General features: G+C 38.4%; 1 protein-coding gene across 1 annotated transcript; it reads right to left on the reverse strand.

Annotated features, from left to right (window-relative positions):
- Positions 1-223: 223 nt before the first annotated feature.
- Positions 224-12287, reverse strand: LOC127411171 (polycomb group RING finger protein 5-A). The gene is made up of 9 exons (XM_051646546.1): positions 11994-12287; positions 10679-10938; positions 9337-9433; positions 9187-9242; positions 8980-9036; positions 8632-8777; positions 7948-8046; positions 7488-7577; positions 224-2786 (listed from the first exon to the last, which is right to left on the reverse strand). The coding sequence occupies exons 2-9, from the start codon at positions 10788-10790 to the stop codon at positions 2739-2741; spliced, it is 705 nt and encodes a 234-aa protein (XP_051502506.1). The 5' UTR covers positions 10791-10938; positions 11994-12287; the 3' UTR covers positions 224-2738.
- Positions 12288-18815: the final 6528 nt, after the last annotated feature.

Below are 18815 nucleotides of genomic sequence, written 5' to 3' on the forward strand. Positions count from 1 at the left end.
TTTCAGTATCATAGTCTAAGAAAATAGAAAAACACATATTTTTTTCATATTTTAATGTTAAGTATTTAAATAATAATAGAGATCATGAATAGCATTAGTAAGCTTTTCATGTACAGTGCAACCATTTAAAAGGGAAACACATAGCAGGCGATGGGACGTATAAAAAACAATAAATTACTCCGAGCAGCATCTTCTATTAGGAAAGACAAGCATTGACATAAAATCTTTTGCTTATATGTTTAAATATACATAAGTGCTTCAACATACAAAAATACATTGTATTTATAATCAGAGCTCAAAGACACTTTATAGTTGATTTGCACATTTTCTTAGCGGGTAGGAAATTGGATTCTGGAGAGCAGCCAGTGGCCTTTTGTCCTAAACAACAATGTCAAGAATCCCACTACTGAACTGACAGAGAGTGCAGATGCTGGGATTCAAGATTCAGTACACAAAATAATGTTGGTAAAACCGATGCTGATCAGACATAAAGTTTTAGCTTAAATCTGTCATAAGAAACATCAGGATCATTATATTTCCAATTTTAGTTCATGCAATCCACTAAAAACCTTGTCAAGACAGCCTGTCTCACTTGGCTTACTGTATTGCATTAACTTTCTCAAATGACTGAATTTAATTTTTTAATGTTGGTCTTGATTCCTCAGAAATTGAAGTAGAAAACATCAAACATACCCTCATTTCACCAGTTTTCACCCCCTGAGATGATCCACAGCAAAGGGACTGATTATTCTAATCCTGTTCTACAGTATCTTGAATATCATCAAATTAGATTTTAGTGGAATATAATCTGGATTGGTACAGCAAGACTCAATGTAATAAACAAACAAAAAAAACAAACAAGTTCTGGGAATGTAAATAAAATCTGTTTGGCAACTCTTTAGGTTTGGTGTCAACCTACTGTTATAAACATGATCTTAAATGTAATATTCCTATCATAAGATACTACACATACATTAAAGATTCACATTGGCATGTAAACAAATTTATAAGAGTTAACCTATCACATTTCCAAACTATCTGAACAAATATAAAAACCCTGTACTAAAATATATATTAAAAAACCATTAAGTTTGAATTACAAATTTTCTCCTTAGAAATATGACCATAACTTGACTGTAATGCTTTTTACCACAAGAAATTATTTAGACTCGTCCCTCTTTAAAAAAAAAAACATAAATAAATAAAAAGCTAAAGTTGTGGTTACAGCAAGGCACTTACAATAAATGTGAATATGGCCAGTCCATAAACATTAAAAAGCAAACTGTTTAAAAAGTATAGCCACAAGACATAAACATTAAACGTGTTAACATGATTTAATATGATAAAATCACTTTGCAATATGCAATTTTGCAACATCATTGTTGCCATGACGACACAACACCAGTATACACTGTAAGAGATTTTTATCACACTAAAATAATGTAGAACATAGATGTCAAGCCAAAATCATGTTAACATGTAAGTTTACATTTTGTGGCTCTTCTTTTGAAAAAGTGCATTTTAATGTTGATGGACTGGCCCTATTCACATTTATTGTAAGTGCTTCACTGTAATGTAACAAGTATGGTAATCAAAATTATGCTATTGCTTCAGATAGTTTGGAACCTAGAACTTTCCTTTAAATATATTTTCATTAAATAGGCAAACCCCAGAATGTTTACAGCTAACAGATTGTGAGCTAAAGCTGATCTAAGAGACATGAAGCTGGCACACCTCAATCATTTCCTATTCATTCAGCAAAAATGATATTTCTCAGTAAATTACTGCTCTAAGCTTATCTGGCATCACTTATTGTAATATCCTTTCTAATAAGATGAAGATCTAGTTTGGGTGAATGTAAGATTTGGCCTTAGCTCAGTGTGAAAGAGAAATGCTTACCCAGAGTGCTTTTCACTGCTGTTATTTTGGGACATCTATAGCCCTCTCATTCAAATCCAGCTGAATGAGATCCATCAATACTTCAGACCAGAGCCAAAAAAACCATTGGAGAAAAATGAAAGAGTGTGAGATGGAAAGAGGCAAAGAAAGAGTGAATGTGTGTGAGAGAGAGAATGTCATAAAAAAGCGCTACTGAATTTATGAAGGACAATGTGGGAGGTGAGAGCAAGAGAGAAAAGTAACTAAAGTAAAGAAAGAGATGGTAAAAGATACAGAATAGCAACAATACAATGAGGCATTTGGATTTACCTCTGGTGCAAACTCTGGATAAAAACACCTAAAAAGCAATAATCTAGTATTACTGAAATCCTCTTATCATCCAGTGAGTGTACTTTACACTTTCCTTAATATTTCTCCACCTCTCCTCACTCTTCCCTTTCTCCTGTCACCTGGATGGAGTGTATCTTTTGAGATGAGTTTTATCTTACTGTCTGTGCTAGACTGCTATCAGATAATCCCAATGGGCCTCCCTATGATAAGGCGTCGTCATAGAGACAACATGCAGGGAAAGCTTTGGTGGAACATACAGTAATCATCAAACTTGATACTGAGCCAGTGGGTGGAGCCACGACTGCCAATCAGGAGCATGAAGGAGGGAGAAAACGAGGAGTAGAGGCTGAAGCAGTGCACATGAAGAGGAGAGCAGTCCTGTTAGTCATGGGGCTTTGTGTTGTTGTCTTTCAACAGAGGCACAATCATTCAGTTATTTTGTGTTTTTTAACTGTCTGTCTCTTGACATCAGTCTGCATAAGAAATTTCCAGAAAGCTGTAAGTGCTATTTAACCAAAGTCGATCCGTGGACGGTACTCGAGAACCATGGGATAGGCCTGGGGTAAAAAACAAAAACAAAGAATGCCTTATAATATACTTAACATTTTCTGAATTGACATATAAGAGTTCTAAACCATGAATCAAACCTGAGGTGTATCACAACATTACAGACATTGATTTGAAGCAAAAAAATAATTTGAAAATCGTACAAAAAGACGAATGTATAACACTGTGTCCTTATTTTCTTTACTGAGGGAATAAACTACAAGCCCATGAAACATTGCAAATGACGTTATTCAATCAAATGATAGAAGTATATAAAACTGATTTTAAGTTGTTTATTATGAGCATAGAAACAATATATTTAAAATATTATTGAAAAATATTCAGATTGATACAAATATATAAGTAGTTTGAAAGTTTAGGGAGACTGACTCGATTGCGTCGTTCACAGTGCATCAGAGTGGGTGGTCGCTGCAGAGCTTGTTTGCTGCAGTTTGTTTACTATGACTCTGATTGGTGAATTTTCTTTTCAGGATTCATGGGTAGTGTAGTTCTTCACCAGGGATTATACTATTAAACAAGATGTTTTTTTTTGTTTTTTTTTTCTCCCAATTTGGAATGCCCAATTTCCAATATGCTTTTAAGTCCTCGTGGTCACGTAGTGATTCACCTCAGTCCGGGTGGCGGAGCACAAATCCCAGTTGCCTCCGTGTCTGAGACCGTCAACCAGCGCATCTTATCACGTGGCTTGTTGAGTGCGTTGTTGGAGGCTTCACGCCATCTACCGCGGCAACCACACTCAACTCACCATGCGCCCCACCGAGAACACCCCACATTATAGCGACCACGAGGAGTTTACCCCATGTGACTCTACCCTCCCTAGCAACCGGGCCAATTTGATTGCTTAGGAGACCTGGCTGGAGTCACTCAGCACGCCCTGGGATTCGAACTAGTGAGCTAGCGAACTCCAGGGGTGGTAGCCAGTGTATTTTACCACTGAGCTACCCAGGCCCCCACATTATATGCAGACTGATGGCTTTAACAGAAGCATATACTATCGAGCTCACAGTACCTTGGAGCCTGGGGTTAAAATCAGAGGCACTTCCGATTCAAAAAATAAAAAAAAAACATTGGTAATTTATTCATCTTTATTTACTTTATGCTATGTTCTGCAGGCAGGCAGGTTCCAGTTCAGTTTTTTTATGCAATCAGTCTCCATTTAGCAAGTGTGCTCGCTCAAACTCTTTTAAACTTCTTTAAGATGTTAGGGACCGAGCTCACAGTAGGTCTGTCATTAAAGTTAAAGTTATTGTAACATTTGTTCATTTGTCTATGTAGAAAATGAATGTGATTTTTACTTACACGGCTCCCTGTTCTGATTGGACAATCATTACATTCTGCTGTCAAATATGTAAGGGATAATGTACACTCAGCTAGTTGTTATCGCAAAATAACGATGAACAAAACAACGGTTATTTTGCGATGTACATTATCCAGTTTATTACATGACTACTAACCAAATATATAAATAAATGGACATTAAATATTGATTTGCACTGAAATGATGTAATTATGTAAAATAGAAATCAAACAGTTGAATTCTACCTCCAGTCTGCGTCTGAGTATTGTTGGTGTTTTTGTAAAAATGACCATCTGACTGCTTAATATCCAGCTTATTACAAGACTACTTGCCAAATAAATAAATGGACATGAAACATTGATTTGAGTTTAAAGAGGGCCTATTATGCTTTTTGGGATTTTACCTTTCCTTTAGTATGTAACATAGCTCTTTGTGCATGTAAAAGTTCTGCAAAGTTACAAAGCACAAAGTCCACGCAAAAGAGAGTTATTCTCTCCCACAGACAGCACTGTTCAAGAACTACAAGAAACGGCTGGATTGCAGTACAGCCATTTCTTCCGTAAAGTATCTACATCACATAATGCCTGCCTACGGGCTACTTGGCCCACCCTCAAACAAACGTATTTTTAGCCGAGGCCAGGATGAGTTGGGTTAGTGTTGTCGCCATGTTGAGAAGATGCTGTTTTCTTCACTGCAAAAGCAAAACCTCATTGTGTGGACTTCCAAAGGCAGACAAATTGAAGAATAAGTGGTTAAAATGTATTTTTTACCACTATTCCTCAGCAGTACAACCACAGCCAATGCCAGATTTTCAAGACAGTTACTCCTGAAAGATGGTGCAGTTCCCACTTTGTTAGGACAATCTGGTGCAGCAGGATCATAACCTATAAGTATGCTTGATTATTTGTGGATTTATCTGCTACTGAGTTCAAAAGTGGAGATTTGTGTTGTAGCAACAGTGTACACCCAGTGCACAGCTCTAGGCCTCTGCTAACCTGCTAGCTAATGTTATTGTGTTGAAATAGTTTTGCTAATCAACTGCGGTCCCACTTTTACCTACAACTGTGTAGAATTATGCAGATTGTTTGGCGTTCTACTATCATGAATAGTGATCAAGTGTGGAGATGAATTTATTTTTACAAACGGTCATTTTACGTCTGCAATCTATGTAACGTTATTGTTTTGGTAAGGGTTTACTATTCAGCTGTGGGTCGGCTTTTACCTAAAACTGTGTAACAAAATGGTCGATCTCAAGAGTCTTATATAATTATTTAATTACAAGCTGTAATGTTACGGCCGCTATCCACGGTAGTCCATGGCTACCTTTTCACTAACTCTCTAATTCACACGGTAATGTCCAACAGGGGGAAGCCTCTGGTCTCCGTTCATATCTTGGGCGAAAAAAAGTTTGGCTACACTTATTCAAGCAAAAGATGGCTAACTCAGATGCACTACATGTCTTTTACTTGAAACTTTGTTAGGTTCACAATAATCAACAGTGTACTTGTAAGAAAGCTACTAAATTAAAACTTTCCACTGTGAAACGTCCTGCTCAAGTCGTGCTTGCGAAGGTGGTTCAGGTCGATCAACTTGTTCTTCCAAACATTCATTATATTCATTATCGGAATAGGGCTGGAGCTAGTATGGCAAAAACTGACGCCACTGTTGCCATAGTTACTGTAGTGTTTACAGCTGCTCAGGAAGACTCGGGAGCAGAAACTCGGTTATAGTATGGAGCATTTCATTTCCGACACGCTCTAAGCGGTTGACCAATCACAACAGACTAGGCCAGCTGACTAATCAGAGCAGACTGGGCTTTTCAGAAAGGGGGGAATAAAGAGACAGGAGGTAAATCAGAGCTTTTGGCCAGAGTATGAAGAGCGGGTAAAATAAATGTACAGTATGAGAAAAATAATGTGTTTTTTGAACATTAAAGCATGTAAACCATTTCTAGTAGACCCCCAAAATAAAATTATGAACTTGTAAATTAGCATAATATAGGCTCTTTAAATTATTTTATTAGCTTACTTGTAGAGATCGCACAGTGATTTAAAAAGCAGGAAATATGACTCGCAATACCCGGGTGACAGTCTGACATGTCTTAAAGGGATATTTCACCCAAACATGAAAATTCTCTCATCATTTACTCACCCTCATGCCATCCCGGATGTGTATATATTACTTTCTGTCTTCTGCAGAACAAAAACAAAGATTTTTAGAAGATTATCTCTGCTCTGTAGGTTCTCAATGCAAGTGAATGGTGACCAGAGCTCAGAAGGTCCCAAAAGGACATTAGGCAGCATAAAAGTAATCCATAAGACTCCAGTGGTTAAATCCATGTCTTCTGAAGTGACATGATAGGTGTGGGTAAGAAACAGATCAATATTTAAGTCCTTTTTTACTATCAATCTCCACTTTCACTTTCACTTCAACATTCTGGTGTGGAAGTGACTTTCACTTTCACATTCAGCCACCTACTGGTTGGGGCTGGTCAAAGGTGGAGATTTATAGTAAATGCTGCCTTTATGTGCTTTTTTGGACCTTCTTAGTTCTGGTCATCATTCACTTCCATCGTGAGGACCAACAGAGCTGAGACATTCTTCTAAAAAATCTTCAATTGTGTTTAGCAGAAGACAGTCAGTCATATACATCTGGCTGGCATAAAGGTGAGTAAATAGTGGGAGAATTTTCATTTTTGGGTGAACTATCCCTTTAACCCCAGGATGTGCGGTTGTTACTCAGAAATATCATGCCACTAGATGGCGCTATTGGCCAATCAGAATCATGTTTTTCAGACACACATGTAACAATTTTGTAGAAAAACCACTACACTGTAAATATGGCCATTGTCTCTGGCAACAAATCTCCTACAACCTTTTCTCTCATTTCACTCAGTGGTCTCTTAATTGTCACAAAATAATTTTAACTCAAATCAATACGTCATGTATATATATGTAGCCATGTAATAAGCGGGATAATGTAGTCAGACGGTCATAAATCTCTTCAGAACGAATACCTTTTTGTTCTACAATAATGAATGTCTAACTATACTTTACATATCTTCATTGTTCTCTCTTTCTTACTAGGAAGGACCCAAACCTAGGTGCATCTGTGTGTCCTCTGATTTTGTGGCAACCTCTAATGTGTGCAACTGGAGAAATATGACTCACGGATCAGTCAGTAGCTGTGAGCAGTTTTTTTTGCTTTTGCCCCCCACAATCACCACCAACTCAGCGACAGCTGTTCACACTTCTCATGCACATGCCCAGACCCACACACACCCAGATATTCAGCGTCAAACTAACTTTTCAATACTCTATCTGTCAAAGTTTCTAATCTAAGGAAACAGTGCAAACTTGTCCACACACATGAACACACACAGACACACACTTACGCTGTCTCCTTGTAGTCTCCATCGAGTGCGGTAGATGAATTCCAAGGTGTGGTCTTTGCCCATGATCTCCCCATTACATAGAACATCGAGCTGCAAGAAACACACATCCTCACACATGAAAAACATATAGGCATAAAGTTAACTGTAGGCAAATCGTGAGTTTTAAGTTTTCAAAATATGAGCAAGTTATTAGTATAGAGTTTTACACATGAAAATATGCCACTGACTGTACTATGTGGGTTACAGATTTAGTAAAATGTGGTAAAAATACAGGAGAGATGGCCAAAATTTAGAATTTTCATTGAATATATAGTTTCATAATTGATGGGCAAATTCATCAAGAGCTGCTTCATTAATATCTAAATTAAACAATAATTTAAAAAAAAACTCCCACACAAATGCAATTTGATTGTGTTGACTGGTCTGGCCAGTAAAACAGAAAAATAAAACTGTATTTTACCTCATATGAGCTGGGCAGCTTCAATTTTACACAAAGAAACTTCTTAATAGTTCCCACTGTAACACGAGTGGAGCAACGGATGAATTTTTTCATTAAACCCTGTTGCAGAAAGATGAAGGACACAAATCGTAAAAATACAAACTAGGGTTGCTCAATATATTGGTTAAATGTGTCAACCTGTATACATTTTCCAGTATCGTTTCTATCACAGTTATACAAAATGCCGCTGCATGGTATGAAATAAGGGTTGCCCACTGTCCTGTATTAGCCAGGATTCTCATACTTTGGCTGAAATTAAGGGAGGATATTGTCCCGTATTTAAGCAGCAATACGGGAGAAAATGAAGTCTCAGTTTTTGTTTGGATAAAAAAGCGATGCAGAGTAGTTTATACTGTGTAAAACAGATCAAATATTAAATAAAACTACTGAATTACAATTGACCTGAATGGTCTATCATTACTGTGGACATCATTCTGAAAACTTTTTTTAATTCATTTAATTTTTGTTTCTGAATTACTATCCATTTAATGTGTATATTGTGATACACTGTATATCGTTTTCAACACAAAAAGTTTCAATAATTTTGCCATAAAACTTTTGCTTATATCACCCACCCCTAATACAAATATGCATCCAAACATACAGTTTACAGACCATATATTTAACTATGCTGACACTGTGCACCTTTACAATGCTTTCTCCTGATTGGCCATTGTTTCGTAGACAGTCCAGACAAATAGCGATCTGAGGATCACTCCTGTGGTAGTCTCCACCCCTCCCATCATCTTCCTCTTCATCACTCAGGTGAGCTTTCTTAGTCCTGGGGCCATCTGGAGTATAGACAAAGGACAAATATGAACTGTAACACAAAGTATATTGAAAAAGACGACACAAAATGATCCTGTGCAAATGTACAATATTTATGTGTGACTATGTGCATGGGTGTGTATATATGTGAATGTTTGATTATATATGTTAATGTACTGTATGCAATAGTATGAATTTTTAAGTATGAGTTAGTTTAATTATTACCTTCGTTTGTTTTTATCTTATTTTTATTCCAAAAATCACTTTCCTGTTGTTCCTCCTCTAGTAAAAAAACACAATTATTTAAAGAAAAGTACGTTAAGAAACAGTTTAAGTATTTATAAACTCTTATCAACCAAAACACAACCACAGAACCTACAATACTATCATGCATTATAGAAGACAGATTGTGTGTATGTGTGCATATCTTACTCTCTCTAAGTCCAGGCACCAACTTGAAGATGATCTCTTCCAGGGTCTTATCTAGCCTGCAAAAAGAGAAGCCAAGAAACCATTTAAAACACAGAGTAAATGTGTGTATTTAATCTGTGTGTGTGCACATTTGTGAGTGCGTATAGGTACCTCAGCATCTCTAAAGGATTGGTTTCATGGACTTGTATTCCACATTCCGGACATTCATTACTCTCCTCAAAGTGCTGAACAATACAACTTTTACAAACTGCATGAAGCAATACGAGGAAAGAAGAGGAACAAAACAGAGGATATGTGGTCAAAGTACTTTAAAACCCACACAACATTTTTGGCTTAATGGTGACTCATACTTGACTCCATTCAGTGAGGTTAAAAGTCATTAAAATATCACTTGAGAGAGTCACTTGATTGAGTGCCACTTGTAAAGTATAACTTTGATAGTGTGACTGGTCAAGGCCTCTGGAATCTGGACACAGACATACAATGGTGTTTTTTGGTTGTTTGTTTTTTATTTTCTCCCCTTTTTCTCCCTAATTTGGAATGCCCAATTCCCAATGTGCTCTAAATCCTTGTGGTGGTGTAGTGACTCGTCTCAATCCAGGTGGCGGAGTACGAATCTCAGTTGCCTCCGACCGTCAATCCACGCATCTTATAACGTGGCTTGTTGAGCACGTTACCGCGGAGACATAGCGCGTGTGGAGGCTGCACACTATTCTCCGTGGCATCCACACACAACTCACCACGTGCTCCACTGAGAGCGAGAACCACATTATAGCGACCTCGAGGAGGTTACCACATGTGACTCTATCCTCGCTAGCAACCGGGCCAATTTGGTTGCTTAGGAGACCTGGCTGGAGTCACTCAGCATGCCCTGGATTCGAACTCATGACTCCTGGGGTGGTAGTCAGCAACTTTACTCGCTGAGCTACCCAGGCCCCCTACAATGGAGTTTTAATTGCTATTAACTCCCTTAAGAGACCTTGGACACACTCCACACAGACAAACACCCAGACAGTAGCTCTGTCACAACCTTTGACCTATTACACTCACTAACTCCATTTGTCAAACATCAGATTGGTCAGACAAAGATGGAAAGATTCTAAATGATAAACAATGAGAAATAAATAGATTTTTATGACAGCAATTGAATATAATGTGGCATCAGAGACAGTAAAAATATGAGACAGTTCAGAAGAGCAGGTAGGGACAGGTCTGAGAGACATCAAGTTGCCATTCTTCCATTACATAATGATGTCAGCCATTTTTGGAGATTTCACAGGTTACAAAGAAACCATTTAAAACACTAATAGATGAACTCATCACATACAAAAGTTACACTTTTTTTTTTTAACACTTACGATTTCATCAAGGAAAGAAGCACAGATTTAAGGACGTGAGGGACCAAGATATTCTGTTGATGTGATTTTACTCCCAGGAAAGTGAAATGGGGCATAAAAAGGATGAGAGAGCAAGAGAGAAATGGATGACTTACAGGTGTGCAGGCATTCTGTGACAGCGGTGGGCTTGATTAGGTATCCACGGCAAATCGAGCAGGTGATGTATTTGTTGAAATCTTGGACCAGGTGCTTTCGCTGCGTTGCCATTTCAACTCAATGAGGTCCGGAGATCTCAAGCAAGAGTCACAGTGATACCTGTGCACCGACACAGGGTTGCCAAGGTGATTTCCTTATGGCCTCAGTTTTGAGGCTGGTGTAACTCCAATCTGAAGACATTATTGTTCAGACTGTGACCCTAGTTAAAAAAAAACCCCAAAGAAAAACAATATCAATCTATGTTTTTTCTTTTACTAATATTTATAACCAACTTTCAATGACTTTTCGATCACATTTTATGCCTCTAATGTAAGTGTCAAAAAACGATTACACCACACATTTTGATTTGAAATCTGTCTGAACCCCTGAATCATGTATCAGATAGCTGTAGGCTAGGCTCTGCACTCTTTTCAGTCAGAAAACTTTCAGGAAAGTCCCTGTCAGGAGACAAGGGTAAAGCTGAGGGTGTCATTTCAAGAGTTCTTTCGAGAGGTTTTCATTGGCTTGATGTTATAAGGTTGTGTGGTCATAGCCACAAGATGCACCCAGGATATGGACGCCCTCTTTTTTTTTTTTCTTGGCATGATATGCATACTTAAAGTCTTCTTGACTATTTAAGAACATAATTTTCAGTGCTAACTCCCTTTCAAACAATATTTTCAGTAAATCAAGGCTACATGTTGTTGGCTATCATTAAAGGCCTTCAAACTGCTTTACAGTGTACTGTTACAGTGAGGCAGAAACACACCGTCATCGTTCAGTCATGACGTAGTCGTGGCGATGCTCTCTGCCTTTTACGTAATACATATACATAACGAGAAAACATCAAATTACAAGCTACGCTAATAACAGCAGCCGAAGCATCCGTTATAAACGCGTTATAAACAACACTAAATCTTTTAGTGTGTATACAAATCGCGCAGTGCAGTGCGACACGCGGTAACAGTCCCGTTATCTCATCACCGTGAGCCGCGCGCACGGGCGTCAAGGACTGCGTGACGTCATCGCCATGAAAATTAGAACACATGGCAAGTTAAGCTCGGCTCGCGACGTCGTTTTTACTTTCTAAAATAATCTGTCTATCCGCACCACTAGAGCGGACAAACGGGGGCATATCCTATGCGATACCGACGCGACACATGACATAATTTCTCCCCTCCCCAAACTTTAGGCACACAAACACTCTGTACCCCCCACTAAACCGATAACGTAGCGCAGATTCCCACGTTATGTGGGTATCCGAAATACACTCACCGTCATGAATCCCGTCGCATCGTTCTGTGCTGGGTCGTTAATAGAAACTGCAAAACTGGATTTTGAAACCCGGACAGAGTCACATCATTGCAGCCCGGCGGTGGATTAAGCGCGTGCAGGCACTGCGTGGCTGGTAAACTCGCGGCCGACACGGAACTGGCAGCAGCACGCGCAGAGAGATGAGCGCTCGCGCAGAAGGGGCGGGGGACTCGCGCGCCTGTTTACGCCGTGCTGTGGGATGATAACAGCGAGGGAGCAAACAGTTCTTCAACACCCTGAATATCGAGATAATTTATCTCAACTTTATTGGGCAAAAGACAGATATGGGATTGAAAAAATACAATAAAAAATAAGTTACAACATTTGCACTGGGTACATAATTATGTTGGAAAGGCCGACACAATGAGAATACTTTATTTTCAGCCAGTGCTTGAAGTGGAAGAATCATCTTACCTAACACAAAAATAAAACTGTTAATATTATGCATTTATTTACATTAAAATAGTATGTAATTACATTAAAAGAGGAATTGAAATACTGTCTGTAAATTCCTTCTTATGATCTGGCTGAAGAACAACATGACCTCACACCATCAATTTACAAATAGGTTTTGATTAACTTTACTTTGAAAATAAAAGTATACAATGTAGGGTAATTGTTTATTAAATCTGAGGAAGAATATTTAGACCTTCTTAAGTCTGTATCTTTGACAATGTCAACCCACATAAGAGAACAATGGCAATCTAATGTAGAACTCTCTTTTTACACAAAATAATGTAGCATAAAACTGAAGAAAAAAAAAAGAGCATGTCTGTTTTTCCTTTTTTATTATTATTATTATTCTCCCATTCAGTGAGGGGACAATTAGCCTTTTCTTGTCCTGCACACATGAATTTGCACACATGAGCCATATACTTGTGCAGAAAATAATTAATCATAAGAAATTATGAGCAAACCGATTTGATGATGTTCAGGATTGTGAATGCTGATACACACCTGTATACAACTAAACACTGTCAGGATTTATGCATAGGCAAGTTCAGTGACACTTCACATAATCCTTTTAAGAGCACTACAGAAAATAATTGAGAATAAAATGTACATTTTCCTGTGTATTTTCTTTGAAGCTTCGATTTTCATCATCGCTTTATCTTTTGAGAAAAAAGGTTGTGCATATGAGCTGACATCACCTCTGTAACAGCTTTGACATTTATTTTTTTAAGTCTGTAGTTTTGACTGCACCAAGTGGCTAAACAATTTGCATAAATACATTTGATTGAATAAGACACGATAAAATGCGTTCAACCAAAATTTGCTGGTTCATGTTTTGGTGAAGAGTGTAACTGAACTATGCCCAGACGAGCTTAAACACACACGCTCTTTGGCGACTGGACCGAGGATCGCTTGACGTCCACCGATGCTGTTGCTGCACGTGTTGAGTGTTGTTAAACACACCGCTGAGTTTTGCGCAGAGAGGGCTTGGATGTTTACCGCAGCGATTTTATCAAAATTATTTGGAAGGTCAGATAAAGTGATTGGCTGGCCTCATCGAATCAGTGACTTACATTAAACAAAGACATTACATCGTACCGGGAGACTCTGAGAAGTGGTGGTACGCAAGAAAAACTGCCGGTACACTGTAGACAATATTAGAGAAGTGCAGGTACTGTGTACCGCCCCACTTCAAGCACTGTTTTCAACTGAGATTAAAATATGGAGGAGCGGGCTAGTTGTCACTCTACTCCAGTCAATATTTCTCAGGGTGTGCATATTTTTTCAAAAACATTTCTGTAGAAACACATACATTTTATAGTCTTGGCTTTAAAAAAATATTACTCTTTCATTCTTTGCAGAAAAAAAAGATTATATTTTATTTAACACAATAATGAAGCACAAATAAATTCATGAAATGGGAGGGGGGGGGGGGGGGGAAGCTATATCTTCATGAAATAGTTGAGACTATTTTAGGAGATTGACTCTCCTCCCTGCTGAGTCAATCTCCACTTTAACTTTCACTTTTACATTCTTCTTCTTGTGTTTTTGGTGATTCACACTCTTCATGCATATTGCTCCCTACTGGGCTGGGAGAAGAATTTCTAGCAAAAAATGACTTAAATGTTGATCTGTTTCTCACCCAAACATATCATATCACTTCTGAAGACATTGATTTAACCACTGGAGTCTGATTTATGTGCTTTGTGGAGCTTCACATTTTTTTGGCACCCATTCACTTGCATTGTATGGACCAAAAGTGCAGAGAAATTCTTCTAAAAACCTTAATTTGAGTTCAGCAGATGATAGAAAGTCATACACATCTGGGATGGCATAAGGGTGAGTAAATGATGAAAGAATTTTCATTTTTAGGTGAACTATTCCTTTAACAGGTTTTCTTCTACTTAAATATAAATACTATATATAGCCTAATTTGTCAGGCTGATTTAGTCTGATTTAGTTATACACTGGCGTCCAGAAGTTTGGAATAATGTAAAAATGTTGCTGTTTTGGAAGGAAATTGGTACTTTAATTCACCAAAGTGGCATTCAACTGATCACAGAATATAGTCAGCACATTACTGATGTAAAAAAAAAAGCGCCATTATTTGAAAAAAGTCATTTTTGATCAAATCTAGACTGGCCCCATTTCCAGCAGCCATCACTCCAACACCTTATCCTTGAGTAATCATGCTAAATTGCTAATTTGGTACTAGAAAATCACTTGCATTATATCAAACACTGCTGAAAGCTATTTAGTTCATTAAATGAAGCTTAGCATTGTCTTTGTGTTTGTTTTTGACTTGCCACAGTATGCAATAGGCTGGCATGTCTTAAGGTCAATATTAGGTCAAAAATGGTAAAAAGAAACAGCTTTCTCCAGAAACTCATCAGTCAATTATTGTTTTAGGATTGAAGGCTATACAATGCTTCAAACCGCCAAAAAACTGAAGATTTCATACAAAGGTGTACACTACAGTCTTCAAAGACAAAGGACAACTGGCTCTAACAAGGACAGAAAGAGATGTGGAAGGCCCAGATGTACAACTAAACAAGAGGATAAGTACATCAGAGTCTCTAGTTTGAGAAATAGATGCCTCACATGTCCTCAGCTGACAGCTTCATTGAATTCTACCCGCTCAACACCAGTTTCATGTTCAACAGTAAAGAGAAGACTCAGGAGTGCAAGTCTTATGGGAATAATTGCAAAGAAAAAGCCACTTTTGAAACAGAAAATCAAAAAGAAAAGGTTAGAGTGGGCAAAGAAACACAGACATTGGACAACAGATAATTGGAAAAGAGTGTTATGGATCTTAACCCCATTGAGCTTTTGTGGGATCAGCTAGACTGTAAGGTGCATGAGAAGTGCCCGACAAGACAGCCAAATCTATGACAAGTGCTACAGGAAGTGTGGGGTGAAATGTCACCTGAATATCTGGACAAAATGATAGCTAGAATGCCAAGGATCTGCAAAGCTGTCATTGCTGCATGTGGAGGATTTTTGATGAGAACTCTTTGAAGTAGTTTAAGAAGTTCTGAACATTTTTTTCAATTTGTAATAGAAATTTTTCACATTATTAATGACCTGACGATACATTGTGATCAGTTGAATGCCACTTTGGTGAATAAAAGTACCAATTTCTTTCTATAAGAGCAAAATCTGTACATTATTCCAAACTTTTGGCCGCCAGTATATATATATATATATATATATATATATATATATATATATATATATATATATATGCAGTTGTACGCAAAAGTTTGCATACTCTTGGAGAAATCTGAAATCTTTCTTGGTCTACCTGACCTTGGCTTGGTATCAAGAGATCCCTGAATTTTCCACTTCTGAATAAGTGATTGAACAGTACTGACTGGCATTTTCAAGGCTTTGGATATCTTTTTATATCCTTTTCCATCTTTATAAAGATCCATTACCTTGTTACGCAGGTCTTTTGACAGTTATTTTCTGCTCCCCATGGCTCAGTATCTAGCCTGCTCAGTGCATCCACGTGAGAGCTAACAAACTCATTGACTATTTATACACAGACACTAATTGCAATTTAAAAAGCCACAGGCATGGGAAATTAACCTTTAATTGCCATTTAAACATGTGTGTGTCACCTTGTGTGTTTGTAACAAGGCCAAATATTCAAGGATATGTAAACTTTTGATCAGGGCCATTTGGGTGATTTCTGTTATCATTATGATTTAAAAAGGAGCCAAACAACTATGTGATAATAAATGGCTTCATATGATCACTATCCTTAAATAAGTTTTTTTGCATGATCAGTGATATTTTCAAAATCAATGCCAAAATTTCCAATTTCTGCTGGGGTATGCAAACTTTTGAGCACAACTGTGTGTGTGTGTGTGTGTGTGTGTATATATATATATATATATATATATATATATATATATATATATATATATATATATATATATATATATATTAATTCAGACTAAATCAGCTGACAAATTAGGTAACACCAATGAAAGTTATTTTCATGGGTTAGATCAAGTAGAAATAAATCCTTGAGCCAACAAATGCAGGTTACCACTTTTTCCAGTGTATCTTAGTGTTGCTTAACTGTGTTCACTTGTTTACCTATTAAGAGCTATTACAAAAAAATATAACAATGTTGGAATTTTAGTTGGAGCACAGAAAAAAAATCTAATTTTAGACCATTTTGAACTAGTTGCATGAAACCAACCTACCAATGCGAGAGAAAACAATCATCTGTGCAACTGGACAAATAAGTAGGCTCCTATAAGGGCTCAAAAGCTCAGATAAAGCCATTGTGATCCAGGCTCCCTAAATCAAGATTTTTATCTCAATATGAAACTCCTCAGCCCATTCACTCTTTTACTGTTTAAGATAAACCTCTCTTACAAGCCATTGTTTAATATTAACACAGGATAGTAACTATTCCAGTACTAAAAGGCCTTCAATATTGAGCCAACCCAAGTGAGTGGGTGAGGTTTGGTTATAAAGTGTGTGGGTGAGAGCACAGGCTCTGATGGTTGAAAAGTAATATATGTACAATTTTTATGAGATACACATGTGTGTTATAGCTTTGAATAATGTTAAACCCTCTCTATTAGTTTAGGTTATGGAAACAAAACATCAGGGCAGTCCCATTTAAACGGAATATCTCACTTCTCAAGGGAGGATTTTCCGACATCTCTGCATCCTGGAGCATACTGATGTCTTAATACATAGATGTGTCTACCAAAGCATTGTTTACAAGCATTCTGAAATTTTAAGTAACCATCCACATACAGACCAGTATACACCAATCAGCCACAACATTAAAACCACCTGCCTAATATTGTGTAGGTCCCTCTCGTGCCACCAAAACAGCACCAACCAGCATCTTCTGAGATGCTATTCTTCTCACCACAATTGTACTGAGCGGTTATCTGAGTTACTGTAGACTTTGTCAGTTCAAACCAGTCTGGCCATTCTCTGTTGACCTCTTCCATCAACAAGGCAATTCCGTCCACAGAACTGCCGCTCACTGGATGTTTTTTGTTTTTGGCACCATTCGGAGTAAATTCTAGAGACTGCTGTGCGTGAAAATCCCAGGAGATCAGCAGTTACAGAAATACTCAAACCAGCCCATCTGGCACCAACAATCATGCCATGGTCCAAATCTCTTAGATCACATTTTTCCCCATTTTGATGGTTGATGATAACATTAACTGAAGCTCTTGACCCGTATCTCCATGATTTTATACACTGCACTGCTGCCATATGATTGGCTGATTAGATAATCTGATAATCAGAACGCTATTCTGAGATGCTGATTGGCACTGTTTTGGTGGCACGAGAGGGACCTACACAACATTAGGCAGGTGGTTTTAACTGATCGGTGTATAATTAACTTTTTCATTCTGGTGACATGTGCCCAAACATATAGAACAGAAATATACATTCACACGTTATATTGCCATGGGTTCCCTATCTGTCACTCACTCGACGTTGTGTGGATGTAGTGACACTAGGGGTCACTCTTGGAAGCCCGAGACACCTCTGGTCTTTGATAAAAGGCCAGTGAAAATTGGCGAGTGGTATTTGCATGCCACTCCCCCGGACATACGGGTATAAAAGGAGCTGGTATGCAACCACTCATTCAGATTTTCTCTTCGGAGCCGAACGGTCATGCTCATTGAGCTGAATCCTACTGTTCATTCACCTCTGCTGGATCTGACGGCGCATTTCAGCGGCTTCTCCCTCCTCTGCACTGGTGCACTGCAGAGAACACCCCTGGGCGCTTCGGCAGAAAAACAAGAGAGTATATTTTCTGAAAGAGCTTTTTTCTCCTCTAAAAGAGTATATATTTCTCTAAAAGAGTGGCACACATGGAACGTCTTTTTAAAGACGCGTCTTTTTAAAGATGCCTTTCCGATTGTATGTTATTCCTGGTTGCGGTCGTTATCTCTCAACTTCGGATGGTCATGATCGCTGTCTTTCATGTCTGGGCGCGACCCACACGGAGGCAGCATTTGTGGATGGTTCATGTTCTCATTGCAAGAACATGACCATGGCAACGTTGCAGTTGCGGCTTGCTTTCATAAGAAAGCAAGCCACCCCAGCGGCTCCCTGCCTGGGTCCTTCTACCTACGGGTATGAGACCAGCGTGGCTAGCACTGGGGGCAATTTGGGGACCTCAATGGGATCGTCTCTGCCGGGAATCCCCCCGTGGACCTCCCATTCCCCAGCACGCTCGTCTGCCCCAATCGGACTTCCGGATGAGTTCGCCGGCTCGTCTCATGGCGAGACTCACCCATCTCACAGCCGGCGCCTAAGAACCCACAGAGGTCCTGA

This window comes from Myxocyprinus asiaticus, chromosome 20 (genome assembly GCF_019703515.2).
Source record: "Myxocyprinus asiaticus isolate MX2 ecotype Aquarium Trade chromosome 20, UBuf_Myxa_2, whole genome shotgun sequence".
Classification (NCBI taxonomy): Eukaryota; Metazoa; Chordata; class Actinopteri; order Cypriniformes; family Catostomidae; genus Myxocyprinus; species Myxocyprinus asiaticus.

Bases quoted from the DNA above. Each gene is read 5' to 3' on its own strand.
- LOC127411171 (XM_051646546.1), bottom strand. From the start codon at position 10,790: ATGGCAACGCAGCGAAAGCACCTGGTCCAAGATTTCAACAAATACATC. The intron at 8,047-8,631 runs GTGCACAGTGTC...TTTCTGCAACAG, and splicing joins CAGGAGAAAGCATTGTAAAG to GGTTTAATGAAAAAATTCAT. The intron at 2,787-7,487 runs GTAAGTGTGTGT...TTTTTACCCCAG, and splicing joins GGAGACTACAAGGAGACAGC to GCCTATCCCATGGTTCTCGA.